Here is a 27,730-nt window from a genome sequence, read left to right as displayed (position 1 = left end):
CATTTTATCTATTTTTAGGTATTTTCCATATACTTCTAGTAGGAAAAAATTGTAAAAAAAAAATCAAGTATTGGTAGGATTGAAAAGAGAGAAACTGAAAGATGGTAGATGTAGATTAGACAGTAGGAAGGATTTCTTTACTGTGAGTGTTGAGGCCCAGAGAAGGTGTGGATGCCCCATCCCTGGAAGTTCACAGTGGGGTTGGATGGGGTCCTGAGCCACCTGGTCTGGTGGAAGGTGTCCCTGCCCATGGCAGAGGACTGGAAGTAAATGGTCTTTAAGGTGTCCTCCAACCCAAACCATAGCAGCAAAAAATGGCTTGATTCTATGAAAAAGGACATGCAATTAAACACATTCAGAAATGACCTGAGATTCTGTTTTACTCCACACAATGTTACTGGTGCTGATAGTATTGTGACTTTCAGAAATGAATTGAAATTTTGCATGCATTAGTAATTTCATCCCTAGGTTATTACACTGTACTGTGGGGAAGTACCCAAAGGACATGAGCCTTCCTGGTTCTGAGCATCAGCCAATTACAGACTGGCTTTGCTTAAAAAGAAACTTGCTAAGAGGCTTGCACCACTACCTGCAATTTCTCCTGCAACTGCTCAGTAAAAGTTTCTTTTCTATCTTCTGTAACATCAGCTATTGCCTGTGGTCAGAGACAAGATACCAAATTAGCTGGATTGCTGATCTGATCTAGCCTAAGAAATGCAGTACTGACTAGTCCAGCTGAAGGTTCATCTACCCCCAGCCATTGATTTCACCTGATTTCAGGTTGCAGATGTGCAATAGAAGGCATCACATGCTTGCCATCCATCTGGTTCTGAGGCACTGACAAACCTGTGAATCCTTCAGTGAATCTGTGGTGAATCCTTGTGCTGCTCACTTGCTGCTTCCCTTCAGTGTACTAGACATGCTGTGGGGCAGCCCTTGTCTGCTCAGACTTCTGCTATCCTTTCTGGTGTCAGGAACCCCAGAGGCCAGCTGGAAGTCAGGCACAGTTCTCCTGAGAGAGGAGTCGCAGCATCATGGTTACCTGGAAGCTCAGCTTTAGCATCTTTAGTTCACACCAGCCTGGAAGATGCAAACCTTTTCTAGCCCTTGGCCATCTTCCATTGGCAATGCCTGTTGCTGACACAACCCATCAAGGCTGTGTCTGAGTGCTCTATCCTTTTGTTTGGTGAACACAACTTAGGACAGTTATTTAGCATATTGCAGCTTTCCAGCTAACTGCTCTCCTTGGGTAGAAAGAGACTGCTTTTTCAAACCCATGAGTAAAGGAAAAACATTGCTCTTGTTTGGGATATTATTGGTTTGTTATGTTTTGGGGGTTTTGTTTTGGTTCAAGGCACTCTTCTCATCCTTTTGTTATTTTTCAGATAAAGTTATAATTTCTCAGCTCTCCAACTCTGGTTTTTCAATAAGACATCTCCATGTGGAAAGAAATGATACTAGTTTTATAAAGGAACAAAGCAAACTGTATTTTCTATGGATATTAAAGATGCTAAATGAAATGTGGCAAACTACTGTAAAATTGATAAATAATGTGATTATTCAGCCAGTCAGGCCCAGGTTTGATGCCCAGCATTAGGAGAAGCATTTGAGGTACTAGAATATGTTTTGCCAAGCCTCATGGCCATAACAGCCTTAATGCCATTAGAATCACATCTTTTCTGCAGAATCCCACAAGTCACTTTTTCAAAACAGGACAGAAGCATAGCAACAAGGTAGCCTGCAACATGCTTAGGGTAAGCCTAACCTGAGAAGATGAAATACTGCCCTGAAGAAGTCAGTGAAAGTTTTGTTATTGATTCCAGAGCAGCCAAGGATTCCCCCAGGTCAACTAGAGTAAACATGCCTAGAGAAAGGGCTCGTAATTTAATCACCAAAGACCAAAATTGCAGCCCTGAAATCCCCTGCTTAGCCATTACCTATCACTGAAAATGAGTGATCTCTGCAAGGGGTTTGTTAAATGCTTCCACAGCCTGAAATTGGGGTTTTGAGCACACCCAAAGCTGTCCCTGCCATTGTTGAGCCATCCAGGCTGATCAGGCCAGTGCACCAGGTCTGGCAGCATGGGCACACTTGGCACTGAGCTGCTGCAGTGACATCCAGAGCCTACACAGCTTAAGCCAGCAGGTTCAGAAGGAAAACGTTGCCACAGTTCTGTCATGGACTAACTGCTAAAAGTGTCTTGATTTGATTTCCCTCTGAGAGCGCACCCCACCTTACAGAGGGGAACACAAACCACTGCCTGGCAAGCAGATGCCCTTGACAACTAAAGGCAGCAGCATCAATCCTGCTGCAGAGCAGGCACACACAGGACTCCTCTACCCTACCCACATCATCTTCCTTTTGGGGGAGGCCTTTGGTCGAGTTTTATGGAGTGAACAAAGCAAATGACAGTTCTTAGGAACTATTGTCATCTGTCAGGAACTTCAAATCTTTGGCAAGACTCATAAATGACAAAACTTCTTGACAATAACTGGTATAGAAAAACTGACAGGGACCCACTGTTCATCATATGATCATGGTGTTGTCAGTAGGTCCAGCTACAGTGTGTGTAAATCCCTGGTGTTCCATACATATGTATTTTAGTTCCAAAATCTCCAGGCAGGAAGATGAGAGCCCTTACACACACATGTATCTTCAGGGGAGGGTTTCTGACGTGGCACTCTGGGCAGACAGTGGCACCTCCTTCCAGGTGGAGCTTTATTCAGGTGTGATGAATGTGTATCTTCCCTGAGCCTGCTCATTTTAGGGGACTCCTGCTCAGCATGTTGGCCCTTTTAGATCCCATGCTGATGCCCTAATGCTGTGTTTGGGCCTCAGCAACTCAGGCAGGGCAGTAGATTTGGTCTGGGCAGCCCAGCAAACCCAAACATCAGATGTTGATACAACTCCCCTTAGTCACTGAAACCTTTTGAGATCTGGCCCTCAGAGGCTGTAGAATTCAGGGTGTTTACACCCACAAAGGTGTATTATTTTTGTGTTTCTTTTTTTTTTTTTTCAATTGACAAAATAGATCAAAGTAATTTTAAATAATATTAAAAGGCAAGAGCACTAGAAAAGCAAACCAATGAGTTTCCAAACAATGCAAGCTGAAATACCACAAATACTGCTCAGGGAAGCGGGCCCATTGTTGCAGCTGTCACAGGCAAGCCAGAGGCTTCAGCAAAGCTAAAAAGCAATGCTTCTCTGTTGATGAACTGTTATTGCCAATATTTATTAGCTCAGGGTACAAAGATGGGTTTGGAGGTCTATAAGTTTGCTGCAAGTTGAAGGTGATTGCTGTCTGGAAAACTTTCAGGAAAGCAAGGTCAGATTCTGGCTCCACTTTTATGTATTTGGTTACAGTAAAGGGGTTGTATTCAAATAACTTGCTAATTTTATAGAGCATAATTTACTCATATCACTATTTCAGGAATGATCTTAGAAACTAGACATTTTATTACAAATGCTAGTAAGTCTTCCACACCTCATCCATTGAGTCAATGTACTGGGACAGAGTTTCTAGCATCTCCAGTTTATCAGGATAGGAGTGACAATTGTAGTGATTTAGCAAGGTAATAAAATGAAATTATACCAGCAATTATTTGTGGACCCAGTGTGCTCTCCTAGCTGCCTGCAACTTGCTCTTCCCAGTTCTTTCTGCACAGTCCAAGAGGAGGTCTGAATAGGTTCTCAGCTTTCAGTTGATGGTCTATCAAAATTAGTATTCAGAGGTTGCAGCTTGTAGCAAGCACATTTATAGTCATATGAGAAGTGCGTGGCTTTATGGGAGCTCTCTATTTGGAATTGTGTCTGTCTTCAAAAAGACATGTACATAGCACAAAAGATGAAAATGAAAGAACTCTGCTGTTTCCTTCTTGCTAACCTGGGTTCACCTGGGCAAAATGAGTTTAACCCTTTTGTGTTAAGAGTGCTGAACATCCTATGTCATAAAGGGACAGGAAAGTACACTCTGTAAGAATAACTCAAACATTTACACTTCATGCTTTGGGCTCTCTTTTCAGTGATTTGAGCACTTTGATTTGGAAGGAAAAAAGTCTATTAATTGCCAGTAGCTTTCTGACCTATCTGACTTTGTACTAAATGAATTTGAAGCTCTACAAGGAAGGTGCTAAACATTCTAAGCAGCTTTTTATGTGTTAAAATTTTGACCATCGGCTGGTTAATTTTCGCCTTCATGCACGAGAGAAAAAAAAATTAAATCCTTGGATCTGTGAGGTGTCCAATTTCTGTAGAGAAGAAAGTGTTACTTCCCCTTTAAGCCTGGCGCCGTTCGTGTGTGTGAGTGTGCGGGCTGTGTGTGTGAGTGTGTGTCTCCTCCTCTTTGAGTGACACAGCACTTAGATATGCCTATCAGTAACTTAAACCCCACAAACTCCACCTTCTAAGTGAGGAAGCTGTGGGTTGATGGAAATGTAGTGAGCAGATCGAGACAGACAGTGAATCATTAGCAAACTGCAACGCCAGGATGAACTTGTCTGGAACCTAAAAGGAGGAAACAGGCTGCGAGTCCTCTGCGGCGCTGGGTTTGCTCAATACAGCCAAAGTGGATCTAAAAGCCGGCTGATTCCCAGTCCAAGATGCTGCTGGTTTCCCAGCGGGTAGAAGCACCACGGATGGAGCCACATATTCCAGTAAGTAGCATTTGAAATCGATACGGGCTGGGAAAGTGGGAGCTGGTTTAAAAGGACTTAAACACCCTCGGAACAGTTGCTCAGCGGGCTCGGCACGGTCGCAGCCAGGCTGGAAAGTTTACAGGGGCGGTTCAAGAAAGTGTCCACCTTGGGCTGGCTCTGCCCGCGGGTCCCGTGTGCCGAGGCCGCCGGAGGGAAGGGGACAGAAACTTGAGGGAGGAATTTCGCCCTCCATTCTGGTCAGAGCTGAAGTCGGACCACGGAGAGGAGGGCAGGAGGGAGGGGGTCCGTGGGCTTTAAAATGGTGGTGGAGAAGGTGATTTGCGGTGCGGTGCGGTCCCGGGCACGGCGGCGGGGCAGCCAGTGCGCGGCAGCGGGGGACGCTCCGTGGGTTTCCGTGTCATTGCTCGGGTGGTGACGCGCTGGGCTGCGGGCAGAGGCGCTGGATGCTGCGGGAAGAGGCGGTGGATGCTGTCGGGGGCGAGCGGGAGCGGGGACCCGCCGGTGCGCCCCGCACCGCCAGCCCGCGGGTTCTCGTGTCAGTGCGGCCGGGCCCGCTCAGCCATCGTCCGGGGATTTCCAGCTAAACTTGGATCAGACGGGCAGGGGAGGATAAACCCGTCATCGCCCGGGGACTCCGCCGGGAGGGTGTCACGCGTGGAGGGGCTAGCGGTGGTCCCTCTAGTATCATTTTTTAAATAATTCCTGGTATTTGCGTTGGCAGCCGCGTGCCTGGTTATTTTGGGAACCTGAAGCGCACGTTCGATAGGCAGGATTGTGAACAAAAGGCTCGTCCGAGCCCCGAAGGAGCCCTGGGTTGTTGCTGACGGGAGCGTGGAGCGCGGCGCTGAGCCCGGGCTGCGGGAGCGCGTGTGCGGGAGCAGCCCCGAGTGCGGGCGCTGCTGCCGGCCGGCCGTCCGTCCGTGTGCTCGGAACAGAACGCGTGAACAAAACGCGTGCTGACTCACGCTTTAAACTGTTTTGGTTTCTGATGCTGTGGTTAAGATCGGGGCTCAGAGCAATGGCAGGGTAAACACGGCGCTCGCTGGCTCGGTCCCACGTCCCCCCCTCCAAGGCAGGGGCTGCCCCTCTCCCCCGTCAATAGCCGGTCCCTCCTCCCGGTCCCTCCTCCGCCGCCTCTCCCGGCCTGTTGCTCGGCCCGGAGGAGCGCCGGTGCCGGGGGCACCGCGGCTTTTGTTCGTCTTTGGCTGGAGGGGGGTTGTCACCAGGGTGACTCGGAGGGATCCCGGGGAGAACGGCCGTTTCTGGGAAGAAAACGGGCTTTGATTTCCTTTCACACCGCCCCCCCTCCGGCCTCCCCCCCGGAACAATAAATTAAAAGGCCGCTTTTGTTTTCCACCGTGCTCCCGGCGGGGGGGCGGCGGAGCCCGGGGCCGGGGAGCGGGGCGGGAGGCGCCGCGGAGCCGCGGCCTGGCGCGGTCGGGCGGGCAGGTCCCCGGTGCGGCGTGCGGGGGACGCGCGGCCGGCTGCTCTCGCCTCGTCCCGTCGGAAGCCGCTGAACGCCGCTTGCGACGAGCCTCCGGGAAGAGCCTTCCTCCGCCTCCTCCTCGGGCAGCGGGGGCACCCCGCGGTGCCTCCCCCGCCCCGCCAGCGGGGGGATTAACTGCGTCTGGCCCCTTCCGCGGGCCGGGGCCGGAGGGAGGCGCCGCGCTCCCCCCCCCGCCGCCGTGCGGCCGCCCCGGCTGGGGCGGAGGGCGGGCTGTGGGAGCGCCGTGAGGGCGGAACGCTCCCCCGGTTATATAACGCGAGTCTTCCCCTACTTAGCCCCGTAATCCCCGGGTAATACCTAATGCCGGTGCCCCGGGGGGCTGCGGGGCAGGGGATGGCTGCTGCTCCCGGAGCTCCCCCTCTGGGCCGAGCTGATGGGGAAGTAAAGCTGCTGATGTGCAAGATGGACCATATGGTGCCTGCGGGAGACAGGGAGCCGGAACGGCCTTGAACCCGCCGGTCCCGGCAGCTGGGTGCTGCCTCCCCCGGCGCACCGGCATCCCCAGAACCGGCTGCCCGGTTCGTGCCCTCCCGCTCCCGGGGCGGAGCTGCTGCCGGGAGAACCGACAGCGGCGGGAGGCACCGACAGTGCCCGGGGGAACCCTCGCCCCGGGGGAGGGGGAAGCCCCCACGCACGGGGGGCTTTTCCCCGCGGCCGCGCTCGCCCCGTGCAAGGCAGCGAGAGCAGTTTGAGTAAGTCACACGCGAGCACCTAAAAAAGCAGCGATCTAGTGCTGGCACTGCCCATTTTCAGTCCTCTCTGCCTGCCATATGTTTAGAAGGGAGAAAAAAAATGCACTTTGGGAAGGATGCTTTCAGCTGAAGGAGGAGGTGGGCTGGGGGGCGAGGTACAAGGAAATTCCATGTTAGGAAAGCATTAGCAAGGGGTGACTTCTAATGTTTTCCTGCGACTGACGTTGACAGTGACACACATGTGTGGGCTGATATTGGAACGTCACAGAGTTTTTAAACTCAACCAGGAAATAGTCTGTTGCTCAGGGATAAAAAACAAATAGTCTGTACTGTAAGGCAGGTAACATGCAGTTAACAGCCCTCGAGTGAGTGAAAAGCTGTTCAATGTTCTCAATTGAGCACCTCAAATTCAATCTAGCTTTTTATTTTCTGAGGGTTTTTTTGTCTTTTTTACATGTGGTTTTTCAGCTCTATTTTTATTCCTTTTAAGTAATACTTCAAAATCAGAAAAGCACATATTGGCAGGGCTTTGCTTTTGGTCCCTTGTAACTAAGTATTTTGAACTGTAAAGTGTCTTGGATTTTTTTAAAGCTAAGGTAATTGTTAGAGGGTTTGGAGAGAGATTAGTAATTAAAGGAGGCAGTTATATTTTTAAAATTTTTTTGTATGACTTCCTCCTAACACACATAGGAGTGTTTAATAAACACAATGTTTTTTACTGGCCCCCTTGTAAATGTTACAGTGTGGCAGCATTTCGAGATTTAAAACGGGATTAAGAAGCTATTGTGCTAGATGGTTTCTGAATATGCAGGAAGATTTACTGCAAGAGTTCATGATCCCAGGTGTCAGGGTGATACTCTTGCCCTGACTTAAGAGGTCACTAACCTGCCTGGGTGTGACTGTAGGACAAGAATTGACCCAATAATGGGCTTCATGAGAATGACAAAAGTTAGGGAGGCAGAAGGAAACACAAGGCAAGAATAACAGTAAGAAAAATCCCTAAGTCGTCCTGTAGGTTAAGTACAGTGCAACTCGCTGGTTCCCTGTAATTTAATCAATAAATGGTCTATGTTACTTACTGCTCTGATAAAAGTCACCTTAAAATAACTTTTATGAGTACATAGCTATGGGAAAGTGAAGTAAATCATGGAGAAGCTGTGACAAATGGGTTTATCCAGACTGGGGTATGTAGTAGTAGAAGGCTGAGCTCCTGAAATAGGGAGAGGGGCAGAATCCCCAGGTTTTCATTGTTCCCTGCTGCTGTCTGTGTCAGCGTTTTTCAGCGTTTAGGCAAAGGTGACTGTAAGTTACGATTCATTAGTAATTGGTATGGTCTCCAAATAAAGATAGCTAAATCAGTTTAAATGGTGCTGGCACCTCTCCAAGGAGTCCTCTTTATATCTGACACATTTGCTGCAAACTTCTTTGAGGAACAATTAATATTGTACACTGCTATATTGTCCACGACTCTGTGGGAAGAGCAGTGATGTAACTCACTATGAAGGCTTTCTACCTGATGTTCCAGTTTGACTTGCAATGTTTAAAAAAACCCCAAAACCAGCATTTTGAACTGAAGGAAGCAGAAGACACACCAAGGCTTTGTGTTGAACTGTTTTATATCAATATTGATTTTTAAGGGGGTTTGTGTTATAAAGAGGGAGCTTTTATCCCCCTGAGCTCTTTGGCAATTATCTTCCTGCCATAAATGTTGATACGCACATAATGGATGTAACTAAAAAATCTCCTTATCCCAGCAGAAAAGGCTGACTGTTTGTTGGAGCAGAGAGAATGCTGAGAGTGTGAATAGACAAACCCATATGTCGCTGGTGAGAGAGATAAATGATGGACGAACAGGAGTTGGTTACTATGGATCAGCACAATAAACCAATTCCCATCATACACCTCTCTTAATAATATACCAGTCTCAATGCCATTGATGGGTAACCTAGGTAGCACCAGTCAACTGTAAGTTTTTCAACTGTTCTTTTCTACATATCAAAGAACAGTTGGGACATTTCTAATTTTTTCAGATGTTGAGTGCTAAAATTACACAGAACTTCCTTCTTTGCCAGTGATTTTGAAGGGGAACTTTAGAGCACAGCTGTAAAATGCCAAATGTGCATGATACCACTTGTAGTAAGTTTTGTGTTGTGCACCCCTAAAAGGGGTACCCTTGAAAAGGCAATCACTGAAAAAATACGTGATAAAACTGGTTGGGTGTATAGTGCTGCCTTCATTAGGTTTGTTTCAGGATTGGACTGGCTTTTGGAAGATACTGAAATATTGTTTTAAGTGAAAATAGAAATAGAAAAGTGCTGTTTAATTTTTAAAAACAGCCCTGTAGAACAGGCAGTGATCAGTACCACAATTTTAACTTTCTGTAACCCATTTCAGGACTGCCAGCAGCTGAAGGAAAACTGCAAAACAGTCTGTGCTTGTATTACAGTCTCCTTCCCTTGTTCTGTATTATCACTGCTAGTGCTTTGCACAGAAAATTGAAGTCTTTGTCATTTAGAGGTTTCACTGTATGTCCTTGTCTTCTGGTAGATATTTCTCATTGCAGTTGCTATGGCCTGGCCTGTTAGCTCAGTTCACAATGGAAGTATATCTCAGGGTGACAGCATAAGCAGGGCTTGTGGCTCTCAGGATGTGACTCCATGGTTTCAGAGGTTGCCAGTTACACTACCAGAGAGCAGTGCAGTCAGAGTGGGGTAACTTGCAAATGAGTTGGAAGGAGTACTTATTCCTCTTGGGAGCCCTTCTCACTGGTAATATTTTTCATTTTATTAAATAGAGGAAAAAATATTACTAAGTCATTACTTTCCTTTAAGAAGAAAATACTTATTTTGTGCAGCACTTACTTGCCAAGTTGGAGTAGGTCTTTCAGAGCTGTTACCCTTGGTGTGCACCCTGGGTTAACTGCAAGCTGTTCATTGGGTTGGGTGGTAGGAGAGTACACCCAGCTTTCTCCTTCCAGGGCCCAGCTTAGCAGTCCTTTTCCATTTTGAAATGGATGAGGCTCAGATTTGATCCAAGAATTACGGGCTCAAGGATCAGACCCTTCAGTACAGACAGGGAGTTGTTGTGTGCCTGCACCCTGCTCATTCTCACCTGATGGGGGAAGCTAAGTGGAAGCAAAGCAGGGCTCAGTGTACCATCCCTGATGGACGAGTTTTACCTGGCTCTTTGCTCCTGTGGAGAACCTGTTGTGCCCAAAGGGAAGAGCAGAGGAAAGAGCTGTGGGTTTCCCTCCTGCCCTCCCTACCCACTAGGCAGCTGGGCTGGCTGGAGGACACTTGCAGTGCCCAGGGAGTGTGTGGCTGGAGGCTGTATCCGTGGGGCCCAGGCGTGGGAGATGCAGCGGGATGCAGGATTTCATATGGCCTTGGCTGGGAGCTGCCTCGTGGCTACAATGAGCCATTGATAAGCGCTGACCTGATTAAAGGGCTGCTGCTCTCGGGAGGCTGGGGTGCACCCTGGGCCTCTGGCAGGGGCTGCTGGGCTGCCCAGGATTCCTCTTGGGAATGGGTGGCCAGACTGAGAATGGACAGATCAGAATTCACTGGAGTGTCCTGTCCAGAGGAAGGTGTCATATTGTGACTTGTTGAGAGCCACAGTGCTTTTCCCTGAAGGGACTTGGCAGTTTTATTGATAAAGGAGTGTTACATAAGTACCCCATCAGGCATGTCCTGATTTGTTAATAATTGATGATCTGGGTAGTACAGAAATGCTGGTGCTGTTCAAGCACTTCCACATAGATCTGCAATCTCTGCAGGCTCCCTGCTTGAGTTTTACTTTAATTGTAATACAGGCATTTTTCTTTTTTCCCTTTTTTGGGGGGGTTCTTTTTATTTTCTTGGTGATCGTGCTGCAGGTGCCTGTCATGCCTTCCCATTTGGTCAGGGCCAGCTGGGGACTCATCCTGGTGCAGGCAGGATCGAGGTTCCCTTTGCAAGGCCAGGTGTCACCCCATGTCAGGCAATCTCTGGAGTGGCAGCAGCATCAGCCCAGGGAGAATCCTGTTCCTTGCACCTTCCACCTTTGGAGGGAAGGTATCTGGTGGGAATGGAGGGAATTTGATGGGATGCCTCTGCAATTCCTGTGCCAAGATTTGCCAGCACAGGAGCCAAGATGCTTTTCACACAGCACAGAACAGGTGCCCTTCAGTTACCCCCCCGTTGATGACAGGCTGTGTTTGCATGGATTTAAAACCTGGCTACTTTCATGTGCCACAGCTAGAGAGATTGGGAAAATCGTTTACCTCTGCTGACACACATAGAAAAGAAATACTTACTGGATATCATCATCATGATCTGGCTGCCTCTTTCTTCTTGCATGTTTTTTCTTTTCTGTGTAAGTTTCTTTTTCTCTAGAATTAAGTACTTCAAAACTCTGAGCAGATTTGAGAGTTACACCTACCCTAGACCTACCTATTTATTGCTTTCAGAGTAACCCAGCACATTTACTCTGTTGAGGGCAATGAAACCCATTACCTGCATTAAAATCCAAAGCAGCAAGGTAACTTTCTAGTTATGTTGTGAAATATAATGCCATTGTTGGCTTTTATGAATGTCTCGAGGTAGATTACACGGTGGTTAGAAGCCTGTTCTGCTGGGCAAAAGACTGTCTGTAATTTCAAGTGGTTGATCCTGATCAGGCAGTTGGAGCGGCTGCAGCAACAATCCCTTGGAGCTCTAAATCACATTTGTCACAAGATCTGCCTGGTAGTATTGGCTGCTCCAAGCCTTACACCGACTTCTCAGCATTCCATCCCTTCGGTTGGATCACAGCAGTGAGGGACTTGCCAATCTTCCCTGTTCTTTGTGCCTAATTCTGAAAGACTGGCAGGCTTTATGCTCTGTTTTCTGAAGAGGGCCCAGCTTTACTAAGCTGCCTGTCTGTCAAGGATTAATTTAACCTCTAATTACTACATTTTCTTCACAGTTTGCTGCACATGAGCGTGTTGTAACAAAAGCACAAAGAAGTATGTCATTTTATTTAGCCACTACTCTGAAATTAATTTAGGGGGTACAGAGTCAGATCTGACACACTTGGTGTTAAAATAATTGTGCTGGCTTTAGAATTAAAGTACATAATCTTGTTGTTTCTAATGATACAACAGTACTAGTGTAAATAGTGTTGTTAACTCGTTAGTTATAGCCACAGTAATAGAAGTGATATCTACTTACAGAGAAACACTCAAAAAAGAATCTCAGCAAAAGTTTCCCCAAAGTAATTCATGGTTTCCTCAAAATAATGGCATGGTTTCTGCTTGATTCCCATCTGACATTTTGGGTTAGGATTACATATCTAAGTGTAGTTTGTTGTTTTTTCTCAAAAGGTCTGCCAAATTGCAGTAAACAAACATTTATGATGGCTTGGGCTTCTTCCAGCCTGGATAATGATTTTTGATTTTTGGGGTTTTTTTAACATGCGGCATCATGGGAACAGTACAAAAGGCCGTATGTCCCCTTGTCCCTGCTCACAGTGACATCAGCAGTGCCACAGTTCACACTGAGAGCAGCCTGCTGTCTCTAAGGAAGAGCGTGAGTCTGCTCCTGTTATGAAACATGGGATGACTTTCTTCTTTTCCAATTCTGTATTATTTGCAACAAAGGTGTCAGTTGCTGTTGTTTTCCTTTTGGAAACGTTAGGCTTGGGGAATGCAGGCTATCTCCAGTTTAGGGAAATGTAGCTAGAATGTAGCTAAAGGTTGTTGGTGTTACATCAGAAATGTGCAGTAGGGGTCTTGTCATCCAGCACCGCGTTCATCAACTCTGAGCCAGGCTTGTTAAAAATGTAATTTTAATTTTGAAAATGTAATTTCTTATGTAAGGTTGGATTTTTAAAATCATTGATTATGTACTAACAGTTAATTTCAAATGGAAACAGAAGATTGGTTGTATATTTTTGTGTCATGCATTTGAGCTACAAAGCATGGGCCCAACTCAGTAATTCTCCTTCAGTAAAAACTGTAGGTGCATTTAATGGGAAACTTCCCCTAAAGATTCCCCAAGGTCAGGTAGGACACAGTTACAGAGTCACATCTTGTATTTCCTTTCTCAAAAGGAGAATTAATGTGGCATCGTTATCCAGGCTTGTGACAACAGTGACACAGGATTGCCAAAAAGACTAATGGAAGGAAAGTGATGATTGATTCTCTTTACAGTAGTAGATCAGATTATTTCTCTAAATTCTTTCTTCAGTTCTCTCAATTCCCAAACTGTAACCAGTTACTGTGGTTATTTACTCTAATTACTTCCAATCTACAAGTAAATCAAACATGAATTAAGATCGACTGATGAGAGGGACAGGGTGGTTCTGTGAGCTGACAGGTTCGGAGATGCTCTCACTGGTCAGAAGTTCAGGATGGTTTGAAAGCTCTGTGGAGCAAGCGGGATTTTTTGTGGATATCAGTTTTCATATAACAAGCCAAGACTGAGTAATGCTTATTCTAATTTCAAAGTTATCCACATTTTTTTTTCAAAGGGTCTGAATATCTGTATGTATGTATTGCTGGAGGCAATTTTAGGAGTATATAGTTCCTAGGTTTACTTGTCCATTGTAAAATGGGAATGGTGGTGCTTTACCTTTACCTTCACACTAAGTATCCTTAACTAGTTAAATAAATCATCAGTGCTTGTTACTAGGTGAGGTCTTTAGGGTCCTTTCAAATTGTTGGAAATTATATTCAAAATAAAGGCAGGTATATCCTACTGGAAGCCTCCCTCACTGTGAACAACAGTCGTATTTCTTTGCTTTGGCTGTAATGCCAACTTAGGTGGATTTTTTTTTTTATTTTTCCCCCTGATATGACATTATATTATTTTTCTTTTTGCTGAAACTTCAGAATTTCATGTAGGGGTAAAGAAAATATTTAAAGATAAAAATGGCATCTACCCTGAGGCATGTATTTTAATGTTTCGTTCTCTGTCAGGGGTCTTCATGGGTTTAAGTTTTCAGCAGTAGTAAAAAAGTCAATATTTTACAAAGACATTTGTAGAAGTTCCAAACACACCAGTAGCTTTGTCTCCAAGCATTAGTATGTAAACATTCACATTAGTTTAAGAATAATTATGTATCACTCATTTCATGTGGTTATCAGAATGGATACTGAGTATAATTTCACTTTGCTTGCACTAGATACTTAAAATCTTACTAGAATTTTCACAAGTCCAAGTTTATATAAGGAAATAATTTCTGAACATATTTGATACTTCACTAACCCAATAGATCTTGCTGATGGTCAGGTACTTTTAAGCACCTCACTTTTTCTGTTACCTTAACTTACTTATTTTCTTAATTAATTGTGTTGATTTAAATAAATTCACACAGATAAAAACTCAAGTTTATACAATCTTCTAGTCAGAAATACAGCCAAAGGTTTTGATCTCTGACTGTCAAATGGTGACTCATTAAAAAGGAATTTTTGTTCCTCCCTTTCCAAAGGGTTACTCACTACCAAGCAGTAAATACCTAGTTTTGATGCTACTGCATTGAAATGCCTGACATTGTTGGTATATTAAGTCCAAAGCCTGTAAGACTGTTTGTTCACAGGCTTCATGGGTTTTTTTGTTCGTTTTTCTCGATTAAAGAAACCCATTGGGGGATTTTCTTCAAGCTTTACCCTGTCAATTTGAGTGCAGACTTTGTTTGGATTTTAATAACAGAGGACCCTGTCCATACTTTAAGCAGTGGGTCATTCAAATTATTTTTAAAAACACATGACCAAGCAAGCAGTAATTTCTTTCTAATTTTGCATTGGGTAACATTAGACAAGGACATTGGAATTCATCTAAATCAAAAAAATTTTCTTTGTCTTCCACATCAAGTGTTGTGTGCTAAGCATTTTCTAATACTGCATAGCGTAAAGCTGAAAATAAATTGTACTGAAGAGAGACAGACAAAATCCAGCCCAAGGCATGCCCTTTTCCTCCATTTCCATATTAATCTTGACTCTCTGAGCCATCTCTTTTGTCTTCCTGTTCTTACCTATTCTACACGTTTGATGGAAGGGCACAAAGGCATGTTTGAATCTTCCATCTCATCTCCTCTTCTTAGGTATGAATTTGTTGGTTTGAATTTACATCGCATTGGAAAGATGTTTTCTTGGTTGCAGCAACACTTGTGTTTGACTTGAAGCAGAATGAGAATGCATTTGGGCTTTTCAGTACTTAGGAGACGTGAATCTTGGTCCCTGATCCCAGGAGGTAGATCAGACTTAATTTCAAGTGAAAGTCCTGCATCTTCAAATAACTTCCCGTGTCAGTTAAAGTTCAATATTCTTGAATTCCAGAAATGTAGATGAGTCAAATCTGAAGTTTAGGGCAAGTGTGAAGGATGTAAGAGAAAATGTAGCTGTTTCTTCTGACAGCACTCTCCCCTCCCCTTCAGGGCTCCCACAGTCTGTCAGCTGTAACGGAGTGATTTGATTACTTTGTAGTGTTAAGCTAAAAGAATAAATCTGAGAGCCTTGGGAATGGGGAGCCAATCCAACAATCAAAACCAAACAAGTTAATAAACGTGAAGCATTTCTGCTCGGTGCTGCTGTAGAAATGCTGGTTCCAGAAATGCTTGGGGCAGCCGTGGCCATGGCCCAGTCCATTAGTGCAAGTACATCCCCTGTGCACACCACCATTAGCTGCATGCTGGGGGCTCAGCTCCCTGTTTTGAAGGAGAAGTGTGGTTTTTTCTGCTGTTTATAAATTATGAGGATGTTGAATGTGTCAGGATAAACTGTTCATTTCTCATCACCTCACTTCCCATTCTCTCTACATACCTAGAAAAAGCTTGACTTAGGCCATCTGAATTGCCCTTTCTTTAAGAGCATTTTGGCCTTACACATTATCTATGAATTTCTATTTTCCCCTTGTCAGTTCTTCTCTACCCCAGCCCAGCATCCCACAAACTAGCCAGAAATAGAGCATTTCAGTGACTGTCCACAGAGGTGGTTTGAAATCCAAATGACACCCTCAGACTGGTTTCTGGTGCCCACATGCACCAGAAAGGCAGAGTCATTTGGAAGACAGTGTACATAGAAATACTGTGAGCTACAGCAGCAGTGTCAAGTGTGGTTGAGTAAGAAAACCCGTACTACTTGTCTGCATGGAACTGCCTGTGGATGTGGGTACTTCTGCAGATCAGACCTGGATTACTTACAAAGAGCCTTCTGCTAGCCTGTAGCTTTAATTTTATCATATCTAAGAATGGCATTAATGGCAAACTAGCCAGGAAATGACCAATTCTGGCTGCCCACAAGGCCTCCCTGTGGAGCATCTACGTGTATGTTATTTCAGGGTATTCAGTGGCCAGCTAGTCCAGCAAACATCCATTTGTTGGTGTTCATGCCAGGAACAGAAACAGGTACAGCCCTTTGTACAAGAATGGCAGAAAATGTGCCACTGAGTGCTTTGCCATCTGCTTCTCAAACTGTAGTGAAGCAAACTATTAAACTTTGCATGGAGCTTAGGGCTTGATTAACTTAAATTACCATCCTGTGGTTCATGTCTGCCATGCCAAGGGGATTAGGTGGCATGTATTTTCAAGAAATACACGTTCATTATTCAGAAGGGTTATGCAATAACATCCAGTGGTCATTTCCTTTTGGAGCATAGCTGTGTTGGTAGTGTAGCCTGTTTGTTTGTGCATTCATCCTGCTGGAGCCCAGCACTGCCAGCACCGGCCGCATGGGCTGGGGCTGCTGCAGCCACTCATGGAGAGCCTCAGAGCTTGAGGTGAAGAGGTCCAAAGTGGAAGGAGGCAATGGTAGGGGAGAGAGAGCTGGGATGGGCTGGGACCAAAGGGAGGGCAAAGCCAAGGAGACAGGAGAGCTAAGGAAACTGGGCAGGTGTCTGGGAGATGATGGAGGCGCAGCAGGTCCAGAACTGCCTCAGTAAGGCTGGAATCTCTCACGTGCCCGGTCCACAAGGTCCAGCATCTCCTGCGGCTTCCGTTCAAGCAGTAAGTGCTTCCTGTGTGCAAACTTGTTCTGTGCTCCTTGGACGCTGACTTCCAGGCACTGCTTTTCTTTATTTCTGTTGTCTCTTTTAAGTTTGCAACCCTTGTTTTTCCCTTGTACTCTTCCCTTCATGCCTTTGTTGTGGTTGCTCTGCTCCTGGGATCTCACCTGGTGTCACCTCTCCAGAGGCAGGCAGAGCTGTGGCAGGGAACAGCATTCCCTGTGATCACAGGCATGGCTTGGTTGGGTTTGTTTTGTCAGAAGGATTTTTCTTCGGGTGAGCACAGTGCTGGGGCAGCCCAGGTATCGCACAGCTGGCTGAAACACAGCTGCTGTTCCCTGTGCAGCTGCAGGATGTGCCCCTTGGATGTGAGCTGGTGCTAACACTGGGGCAAAAGTCAAGGTGTGACTGCCCTGCTGTCCTTATTCTGTGAATTTGCTGGTTCAGGCAGAAAGAGTGAGGGCAGCTTTCACCTGGCCATACTGCAGCTCACTGCCAGCAGAACAGCAATGGCTGCGTGAGCTGAGTTTGAGCTGCAGAAGTTGCTTAAGATGTTAAGTAAATAATCTGGCCCTTGACACACATGGAACAGCAGAAGTGCCTGGAGCAGCATTGCCAGCCTGCCCAAGGCCAGCTTTCCCTGGGCCAGCCTTCCCTGGGACGGCCTCGGGGGCATGTCTGCATGAGACCAGTGCACCTTGCTGTGCACTGGGAAGCTAGGTCAGAAGATCATCTGAGCTGCTAATTAAACATCTTTCCAAATCTCTTTCAACAGCAATTTGGGATCTTAAGGTGGCCTTGGATTCTTGAACCAAGGACGGAAATGTTCTCTTTTACAGCTGGTTCTGAAGCATTGTAGCTTCCCTGAAGTAAGGAGATGTAATTCAATGTTTATAACTTGACATGAAAGTAAAAGACTCTCTGGTAAAAGACTCTCTGAGAGCTTTTTCAAATGTAGAAAGAATGAGTCACTCGACATTTCATTACTGAATAGGAGCTGATTTACAAGTGTGTATGCCCTGAGATGAATGTCAGTGGATGAACTCCAATAGTTTCCTCCATGACCATGCTGTAAATGGGCTTCAGCCAGTTTGATGTAATTCATTTTGTGGCACTGTGCTGTCTTTTGAAATGGAAGCATCATCCTTCTTATGATCTTGTGAATGCTAGAAGGCCGATTAACATGGGAATTCCTGATTAGCTTTAATTCAGCTCTACTACTCCAAGAAAGCATAGTTCCTGAACTGCACAAAGAAAGCCTCTTCAAGCACAGATCCAAATCAGTGTACTGAAGATCCTGTTGGTAGGTGTGGTGACTATGATTAATATTTACTTGATGTCTTTCATCTTCCAAGTACTTTACACAGAATAAGCATTTCATCTTCACAAAAGATGTATGAGTTAGGTGAAGTAAGTTTTACTCCCTCGGCTTTATTAATAAAGGCAGGGAAACGGAAGCAAGGAGATTAAAGTAGTTTGGTCATGGTTACAAAGAAGCCCTGAAACTGTGTAATTCCAGGTTTCTATTTCTGAGTCCAGACTAATGTCTCTTCTTGGTAAGAAGAAACAGCAGGACACACTTTGGAGTAAGAACATCATAAGAGCTCAGTGAGGGATCGCTTAGGCTTGTGCCCTGCCAGCCTGTTCTCCTTCCTCCTCCCTTACAGAGGCATTCCTACAGGTTGCCACTTGAGTTGCAAAGCTCCTGTGGATCTTTCCTTAGGCTGATATAATGGCCCAGTATAGTCATTGGTCTGGTTGCACCACTGAGAAATAAGTGTATGTTGAGATTTCTGGAATAAAAGAGTCTCTGCTGAAGTGAATATGATGAGATGCATATACGATTTGAATCAATTCAATGGCTTACTGCATTATAGAAAGTGCTTAAATTACATTGTTGAATTTTAAGTATGCAAGGGATCTCATTAATCTGGAAAAATTATTTGTTTACCTTTGGTTTGGATACGGCTACTCATAGAGTTCTGTTTGAGTTTACACTGAAGTTTATTGCCACATCAGGTTTGCAGCAAAGGCCATGCCACCCTGAACTGCAGACTGGCAGGGACCCTGCTGAGGGCCCAAAGGTAGTTTTTGCCTTAAAGAGCTTCCTATTAAGATGAGTCAGTGGACAAAGCTTAACATCTGAGAAAGTTCTTGTCTGAGAAGGCATCTGATCTTTTGAAAGAAAAGACTCCTTGGTAGATGCATATGAGTTCTGTGCATCCTCAGTCTGGTTGTGCAGCTGGTTGACTATAATGGAAACCCTCACCTGGGAGCCTCCCTCCTCTTGTGTGGGGAAAAGCAATTGCCTTTTAGTTCCTCCAATCCTACCTTAAAGAAGAAAGGGAAGATGCCCTTGCCTGAAACTGAAATCCACTCTGGGATGGTGGTCATAGAAGCCACTTCATTTTATCTAGATTTGACTGTAAATTGAGCCTCCTGTTTCACGTGGAGTAATGATTTTAATGCTGCAGTGAGGAGTCACTGGCTGAGAAGGGAGGCAGGGGAGCAAAGCAGTGCAGCCCCACTCCCCTTGTAAGGCCATGGTTCAAAATACTTAATTAGTTGTTTCAAACCGGTGGCTCTTCTCTTTTGAGGCAGGAATGATGTATCAGCAAAAGCTGACCAAACTGATGTAGCAAATCAATTCTATGGTAATCCGTTTATTTAAACTTTGGCACTTAAATTTATAAGCTCTTCTCGAGTGTGCCTGTGCTGCCGTTCATTAGCCCTTATTCTTTTATGCTCTTGCTCAGAGGTTTGTGCGGCAGATAGCAAAATGGCCAGGACATGCCACTCGAAACTGCCTCCAAATGTAATTCAAGCAGGTCTGCAATAATAGTGCTAAAAGAAGAGCTATTTAGTGGCATTATTAATGGGCAAAGAGTTCAGGCAGGATTATGAAAAAGTAAATTTTTATTAAGAGTGGAGGAGCTAGAAGAATGGACTGATTGCCCTGAGTCCTCTGGGCCCTCAAGCAATCAATTTCCCTTTCTAGTATTCAGTTACTTGCTAATTGTATTGATTTTTATCAAATATGTGTACAAATCAATTTTATATTTTAGTGCTATTAAAAGCTTCCTTCCTTCCTTGCAGGCAGTGCTGCTCTGATCATTCTCTTTGTCTTCCTTTATTTTAATGCTTTTATCCTAATGCATATTTTCGTTAGGACATGCATGTTTTTCTTTAGGACATTGAACTAGGCTGGGGTTTTGCCTCCACGCTCAGGGGTGGAGCAAATAGGCGTCAATCAGTGCAAAGCTCTGTGAAGTCAGTGGAACTGTCTGCTTAAGGAAAAATTGCAGGAAAGGGATGTGTGGTGTCGTAAAATGGGTGGGTGCAAGTGACCACACAGCATGACCCCCTGAAGAACAGGAAGCACGGCTGCCACCGGATGGGGATTGTGCTGCAGAAAGCTTGTAATGAGAAACAGAGGGGACAAATGCTGAGCACGATGCACTCTCACTGAGTAAAAGGGGGAATGAAGTCGGGGTGAGAAAAATGAAACTCCTGTTTTATTAAGATGACCCCCACTGCTGCTGCAAACCAAGTCACTTAGGCACTTCAAGTGAAATGGATGCTGGAGACATCTCTGAGCAGAGTGAATGTATTGAGCTCTGAACAAAATAAAACAACATTCTCCATTTGTGTTTGTTTATGCCCATGGCGATTCAAATTGTTCCTGTCAAAAGTACCTATTTTCTGAGACAGCACACGCTTGTGCTCTCCTTTTAATGTGAGCCACACAGTTTGGGTTTGGGGAGAATCTCTCTGGCTGTGTGTGAGCCTGAGAAACAGACTCTTATAATTTAAATGTTTGGTGTATGTACAGCACTGCCAGAGATGGTGGGGACACTTTGGACTTTTAATGGTGTGAGCAGGAGTCACAAGAAGAAGGGGAGTTAGCACTCTGCTTTTCCACTTGCCTCTGACTTAATATTGAGACTGGAGAGTTTATGGTGGTGTGTTTTCTGCTCTTATGCCCAGGCAGTCAAACAAAATACTTTTATACTTTTCCTCAGGAAGGAAGAGTTGCATTAGCAAGTATTTGGGTATATACACGTGGTAAAAATACAGCTCACATTAAATCATCTAAAACAGTGGTACATAGAGCATTTTATATTTCACATGGATCACTTTGGTCTTTTTGATTACGTTCTCCTCCTTGGTTCTGCTGATGTTTCTTCATCTCACAGCAAACCCATCTGGGAAAACCAGCAGAAGCCACAGCTTTACAGCTTTCTCAGCCTCTCCTCCCTGCCAGTCACTGCTCCCAAGGCAGAGGTGCTGTGGCATGGGGAGACAGACCCAAGCCCTCCTGCCCCATGTAATGGCATAAAAGGACCACGGTGCTGGTTCCCCAGGAGCCCCAGAGAACAGCTCAGTGGGAAGCAGGCATCCCCTGTGCCCCATCACACGGGATCGCTGCAATCCTGGCTGCCACTGTGGCTTCACCTGCCCCTTTGGGGTTCTTGGGATTTCAGATCCAGTGTAGGCACTGCAACCACCATCGTCAGGATAATGATTTAGAAGCTGGTTAGGAGAAGCCAGTGTTGTTCTGCTGTGATCTCTGTGCGCAGTGAGTTCCCTCTCGCGTTCCCAGCCCGAGCGGGGCACAGACCCCGCACAGACCCCGCACAGCCCCGCACAGCCCTGCCCGGGGAGCGGGCACAGACCCTGCACAGACCCTGCACGGACCCCCGCACAGCCCTGCCCGGGGAGCGGGCACAGACCCCGCACAGACCCCGCACAGACCCCGCACAGCCCTGCCCGGGGAGCGGGCACAGACCCTGCACAGACCCTGCACGGACCCCGCACAGCCCTGCCCGGGGAGCGGGCACAGACCCCGCACAGACCCCGCACAGACCCCGCACAGCCCTGCCCGGGGAGCGGGCACGACGCCCCGCACAGACCCCCGCGCACAGACCCCGCCGCCACAGCCCTGCCCGGGGAGCGGGCACGGACCCCGCACAGCCCCCGCACAGCCCTGCCCGGGGAGCGGGCACAGACCCCGCACAGCCCCGCACAGCCCTGCCCGGGGAGCGGGCACAGACCCCGCACAGCCCCGCACAGCCCTGCCCGGGGAGCGGGCACAGACCCCGCACAGCCCCGCACAGCCCTGCCCGGGGAGCGGAGCCGCTGCCCCAGCCCCGCCTGGCCAGCGGGAGCGCCTTTTGCCATGCGGGTTATAGAGCACCTCTTGTACGAGAAATCACAGCCTGGCTAAGCCGTGTGAGGGGTCATTGTAACACGGAGAAGATAAATGTACCGATTCTGCTGGAGGCTGTCCTCAGGCTGTTTGTTATGTGTCTCTAACACTGTCACTACATCACACACTTCCTCGATCTCCGTATTACCCTACAAGCCTGTCTAATGGGATCCTCTGTTGCTGATTCCAGCTTACCCTGACCTACTTCTTTCTTGTGTCCCAGCAAGCTGTCAGGAGCTATCAGAGCACTGGGAGCTGAAATAAACACTCACTGAGGGGAAAAGCAAGGCTGTCTCTAGTGAATTTAATTAGCTTTGTTTAACTGGCTTGTTTGCTTTGTAAATCACATCATTTTTAGTCAAATTTAAGGGATAAAAAAAATCTGTAATTAAAATCAAATGATGCACGACCTTATTAAAAGTCAAGGGTTTTAAAAGTTCTGTACAAAAAGTCATTTAGTTTGTAACACATTTGCAGCGCTCTGCATATTTTAGGGAGAAGAAGGATGAAATTGAGATTCTTTTTGGTTTTGGGATCTTTCTTCAGACTGGAAGGAGATTAGGTTTTTTTGAATCATTATCTTTACCTTTTCCTGAATATGGGTTAAAAGAATTGCTTTGGTCTTTTTGTCAACATTGCAAGCTTGCTGCATAAAATTTTAGAATCCAAATAAAGATTCTTACTGTTCCTTTCTTCCCTACGGTCTAAACATCAGTATATTATGCATAGTTTGAGTCCTTGCTGTTGTGTGAGCCCATGGTTTAAATTCTGACTTCCCTTTGCATGTCTGTTGCATTTTTGAGTGCTGGAACAGAAGTCATTGGAATTTTGACTCTGCCAGACAAATGAAGCACTGACTCGGCAAGTCATCACTGGCTTGAATTTGAAAGTGCTTACAATATTTTTATCAAACAATACATTTTGTCTTTCAGGTGCTTTACTGTATTTCAGAGTGGCACATACTTCTTCTAACAACTGATGTTCTTGCTCTTGTCAGTGTAGGGTCTAATCCTCTTGCTGTTGAAAATGATAAAAGCCCTATGAATTCCTAATATGTCTTATCAAAATCTGGCTAAAGTATAAAATGTCTGACCCCAACTCCTGATTCTTCTTTGGAAGAAATATGTTTCTGCCTTGCACCGTGCATGCATATTGATAGAGCCTCCTGAGCACATGGCTTATAGAGATACCCTCATCCCTGTGCTGAGCTGCAGCACAAACAGAACAGGATTAAAGGACCACTGAGAAATAAATGGGTATGCATTAACTTGCAGTGTGAGAAACAGTAAAATGTGGGATAAAACTACTTACTACCCAAGAGTATGAGAGGAATTAAAAATTTGTTTCACAAAGGTGCAGAACTTTTTTGAGTCTTTTGAAGAGGATGTAAGATTGGCTAACCTGTAGTACTGCACTGAGAATTACTTGTGGTAATAATTTCATTGAGGATATAATGAGCAGCCTGATTGCTCAATGACTTCTGAGTAACTCACTAACTTAAGGATCACTGTGAGGTTTCAGGGGGGTAAAAGAGAAATGTTCTTTTCTCATTGGAGTTGAGGAGGTCCCTTGGCCCCACTGGAATGCGTGGCGCTGGAAACTCTCTGCTGTGCCAAGAGTGGAAGTTGTGTGGAAATCTTACAAAAAGATACACAGAGGGAGACTTCAGTGGCTTGACCAAATTGAATTGAAGCAAGAATAGCCAGGTGAGGGGGGTAACCGAGCACCAAGTGCTTGAAGTCGAGTGACCAAGTTTGTGGTCTTCCAGCAGTAGGGCATGAGGCAAGGAAAGCTGAGACATCCCAGTTCAATTTCAATATCTTCAATGACTCCAGTGAACACAGAGCAGAAAATTGGAGGTATTGTAACTTCAGAAACTTTGCTCACATTCTGCGGCTTCACCAGATCCTGTATATATCCCTTGTGGATTGAGGTCTTAAGTATTTTTGGCATCTGTAGCTGAGCTGTGTCGAGTGGGAGGAATACAAGTACTGCTCCTGGGTCATTGCTCCAGAGAAAGTGGGACTGAGGTGCAGATTGTGGAGCTTTTATCACAGGCATGGAAGCAGACATGTTTTATAATCTGATCCAGTGTGAACAGCAAGACAAATTCATAGTTGTGATAGCCTAGTGAGGGGTGACTGGTGGAGCAGGGAGGTACAAGGGGGGCTGAAGCTAAACGCTCATTTGGACCCATTAGCTGCTGAGTGCTGCTCACTGCACCTGAGAACTGGCTGTGAGGACAAGGAGGCCTGAGCACTGTGGGAAAGTGGGAATTTAGTGTGTTTAGCCACAACCATGTGATTAATAGCTGAGTGCCTGTCATCTCTGCCATAGCACCCTCCATTCATCTCCCCTCTGCAGAGGAGGGGAGCAGGAGAGGGACCCTGCTCAGGGTGGGGGATCTGTGCTCTTGGTGGCAATCGGGAACTGAGAAAGGGACCTGTCCCAGCACCTCCCTCTGCACTTAGAAAACTGCCTGGCATGTTCTGGGCACCACTGTAATCTGAATAATAAACATTTAATTCCGAGCTCCTCATATTTGGCTGTGGTTCTGTTCAGTGATGCTTTGCTTAGAGGACACAAAAAGGGACAAATGTTCATAAGGCTTGAATCGTTTAACTTAAATCAACCTCCTCCTACCCACTATTGACAGATCAAGAGAACCAATGAGGCATGTTTAATTACACATACACCCAGTTTACAATTAGTCTGCGGACTGATTTTTTTTCCTTTTTTTTTTCTCCTGACCCCACAAGGAAAACTTTGGTCCTGCAAGAGGTCTTACTGAATGTAAGACAAGCAGGGCTGCAGTGAGGTTTTTTTCCTTTTTAAATGTAAGTGGGATATCTTCTAGGTCAAATGATTTAATCTGATGCTCTAATGTGACATGGTTTAGCAATCCTTCTGCTCCCCTTCTGCTTGTAATAAGTGACAAAAATATGGCTTCTTGCTTGATAAATGGGTTAACAGTATTCACAAGGCAGGTAATAGAAATCCATATTAATAGGTGGAAATTGGCTCTTGATGCCAGGCAGGAGAGTCTAATGAAAGTATTATTGTTTTAGCTTCCAGCTCCTTTGGAAGCTGAAAGGTAAATGCCTGTATTATGTTCTTATTACCTATTTATCACACCATATAGCTGAGTGGATATTTATTAAATTACATTCATGTTTAATGCCTGTTTGTATACTTTTCACTCAGTGTGTTCTCAAAGGAAATTCTCTGGAAGTGTTTCAGAAATGCACAACTATTTTCCCATTCTCTTTTTATAAAGCAAACCCATTGTTGCCAACTGTCAATATACAATTGGCTTGGAAATTAAATTGTTTCCTGCTAAGCTGTAAGAACCAGCTAATCCTGCTCGATTTAATTTAGGAAATAAATATTTAAAAATCTGAAAAACACACGGTATTTTTGGGTAGTGTTGATTCCTTTTTAGTCTTTGAAAATACCCAAGATCCCAAGAGTTGGGCTTACCTATTTTCAGCTTTAATTTAGCATTAAATTGCTTCATCAGGGATTTTATATATGACCTTCTGTATGTTTGTGATTCTTCTGAGAATATTTAAAATAGTACTGAATACCATCAAAGATAAGAAATTAGAAACCTGTTTATTAATACACCTACTTATCGTGCTTCTGCAGTTTTACATTCTTATTTTCTTCTTAAGCAGCACTTTCAATTAATTCCATCTAGATTAAAAGGAAAAAAAAAGGAAAGGAAGAAAACTAAAAGAACAAAAAACTAAAGCCAAAAACCCAGCACAGCTCAAGTATTCCCACACAGCTTTGACCTGGAGAGTGCTGGCACTTCAAGGGCTTTTCTGTACATCCTGAGAGGCAAAAAAAAAAGGAAGATGGGCTTGCATTTTCTCCCACCGTATTATTTCCAGTTGGTCCTTCTTGTCAGAGCTCTGTGGGGTGATGCAGTCCCAGTGAGTGAGGTGAGGACCAGGGCTGGCAGCCAAGGGCTCCTGCTTTTCTCTATACCTTGTGCAGCACTTCCTTCCTGACCCAGCATCCTGCACTCACAGGCCATGCAGGAGAGGTGCCCAGCTGGAAATCTGTGCCAGTTTATTTAAGCAATCCCAAACAGGACGTTTGACTCCCACTCTTACACTGAGGAATAGCTGTCATGTGTGGAAATCTGCAGAGTGTCATTCTCTCCCTTCACCAAGTTATTTGCAGATGTCTCAGAAATGCCTGGGGCTTGGTGCAGGTGGCTCCTGTGCTCACACAGAGCCTCAGCAGCTCTCACAGGCATGAAACAGCCCAGGTGAAATGCAGGGGCTCCTACCCATGAAATCCTGCTGGGGGGATCAGGCTGTAAGAGCAGGACTTAGAAATTACAAGAAGGCCAAGTGGTTTTTTTATTTAAAGGGTTTGATAGCTCTTGTCTGTCTGAAGTTTCATTTCAGTGGAATATTGTATTGATCCATCAATGCAATCTGTTGAATACTGCTATTTGAGCCACTCTGGCTTGTTTATATTAAGGATAAATAAATGACCCAGAGCTGCTGCACACATTGCAGCTCTCTGCAGTGCAGGCAATAATGCAAACACTTCTGCAACAAGCAGGTTAATCACTTTATCACTTTTATTAAAATTTTGGTGCTACTGCCCTTTAAAGACCTAATCTTTGTCATTAATGAGTTGTAACAATGCCCAGTGAACATTCAAGTGAGAGAGACTGAAAAAAAATCTATCTAAAAAGAATACCATGTTATGCTTTACTTAGTACTGATTTACATTATTAATGTAAGAGAACAATTCAGAAAACAGTTGTAATCATGCTACCATTTTTTTTTAATTGTGTGGAGAGAAACAATAAAGCAGTCTTCTGGAGTATGTGAAGTATATGAGCAAGTAGCAGTTCAAGCAAATTTTAGCAGTTTGTTAGGTTTTGAAACTTTAGGCATCTTGGATCAGCAACTGTTATTAATGTTTTAAGAGCCATTGCAAGCTCTTCCTTAGATTTTGTATATATAAATAAATATATAGAGAGTAAGAAGTTTATATATATGAGTGTGTGCATATGTAGAGATGTAGAGATACTCCATCTCTGTTAAGCATTTTAGTTGTCATGGGAATAAGCTCTTCAAACTGTTATTCTTTCAGTTTTAATAATCTAAATCCCTTTTCAGTACTTGCAGGTCTGCTTTACCTTTGTGTTCATTCAGTTTGATGAAGACTCTATGGGCTAATTAGTTTCATTTCTGCTTATAGCTGATATCTGATGGTTTTCATTCTTTCGGCTTCTCAGATCTTGGTCAATGCTCTGGTGTGTTTGCTGTAAGCACGGCAGGGAATGGTTGTTCTCTCTGCTGTACCCCAGTAACACATATTGCAGCATTTGACTGATTCCCCATTTTGTAACACCTTTAAAGTATGGCTCTGTTTGAGTCAGGATTTCATAAATCATATTGATAGAAAAGTTGCATTCGATCCTTTTTCATGTAATGTGACAGTACAACAGAATTTATAGCTTTGGAACTCATCTGAGAGACACCCATAGTAACACTAGTATTTTCTGAGCTGCCTTAATTCTCTTCTTATTCCAGGCATCTGTAACTGACTGTGTTCATTCTTTGTGTAATAATGTTCTTTAAGATGAAATTTTGCCAATCGGTGTTCGGGCAAGACTTTAATAAGATTTTTAATTTTCTTGATTTGTTATCTTACTCTCCAACAGTTTGAGCATATTT

At 45.0% G+C, this 27,730-nt stretch overlaps 1 protein-coding gene across 1 annotated transcript in view; it reads left to right on the top strand.

Moving 5' to 3' along the window:
* The first annotated feature begins 4,115 nt into the window (after positions 1–4,115).
* MAMLD1 (mastermind like domain containing 1) overlaps positions 4,116–27,730 on the top strand; it is an 81,144-nt gene continuing 57,529 nt past the window's right edge. Inside the window, exon 1 of the mRNA XM_030967308.1 lies at positions 4,116–4,652. Coding sequence (XP_030823168.1) covers positions 4,599–4,652 — 54 coding nt within the window. The 5' untranslated portion in view covers positions 4,116–4,598. The remainder of the gene's footprint in view (positions 4,653–27,730) is intronic.

This window comes from Camarhynchus parvulus, chromosome 4A, assembly GCF_901933205.1.
Source record: "Camarhynchus parvulus chromosome 4A, STF_HiC, whole genome shotgun sequence".
Taxonomy (NCBI): Eukaryota; Metazoa; Chordata; class Aves; order Passeriformes; family Thraupidae; genus Camarhynchus; species Camarhynchus parvulus.
The sequence above is the reverse complement of the archived record's forward strand: the minus strand, read 5'-3'. Positions and strand labels throughout refer to the sequence as shown.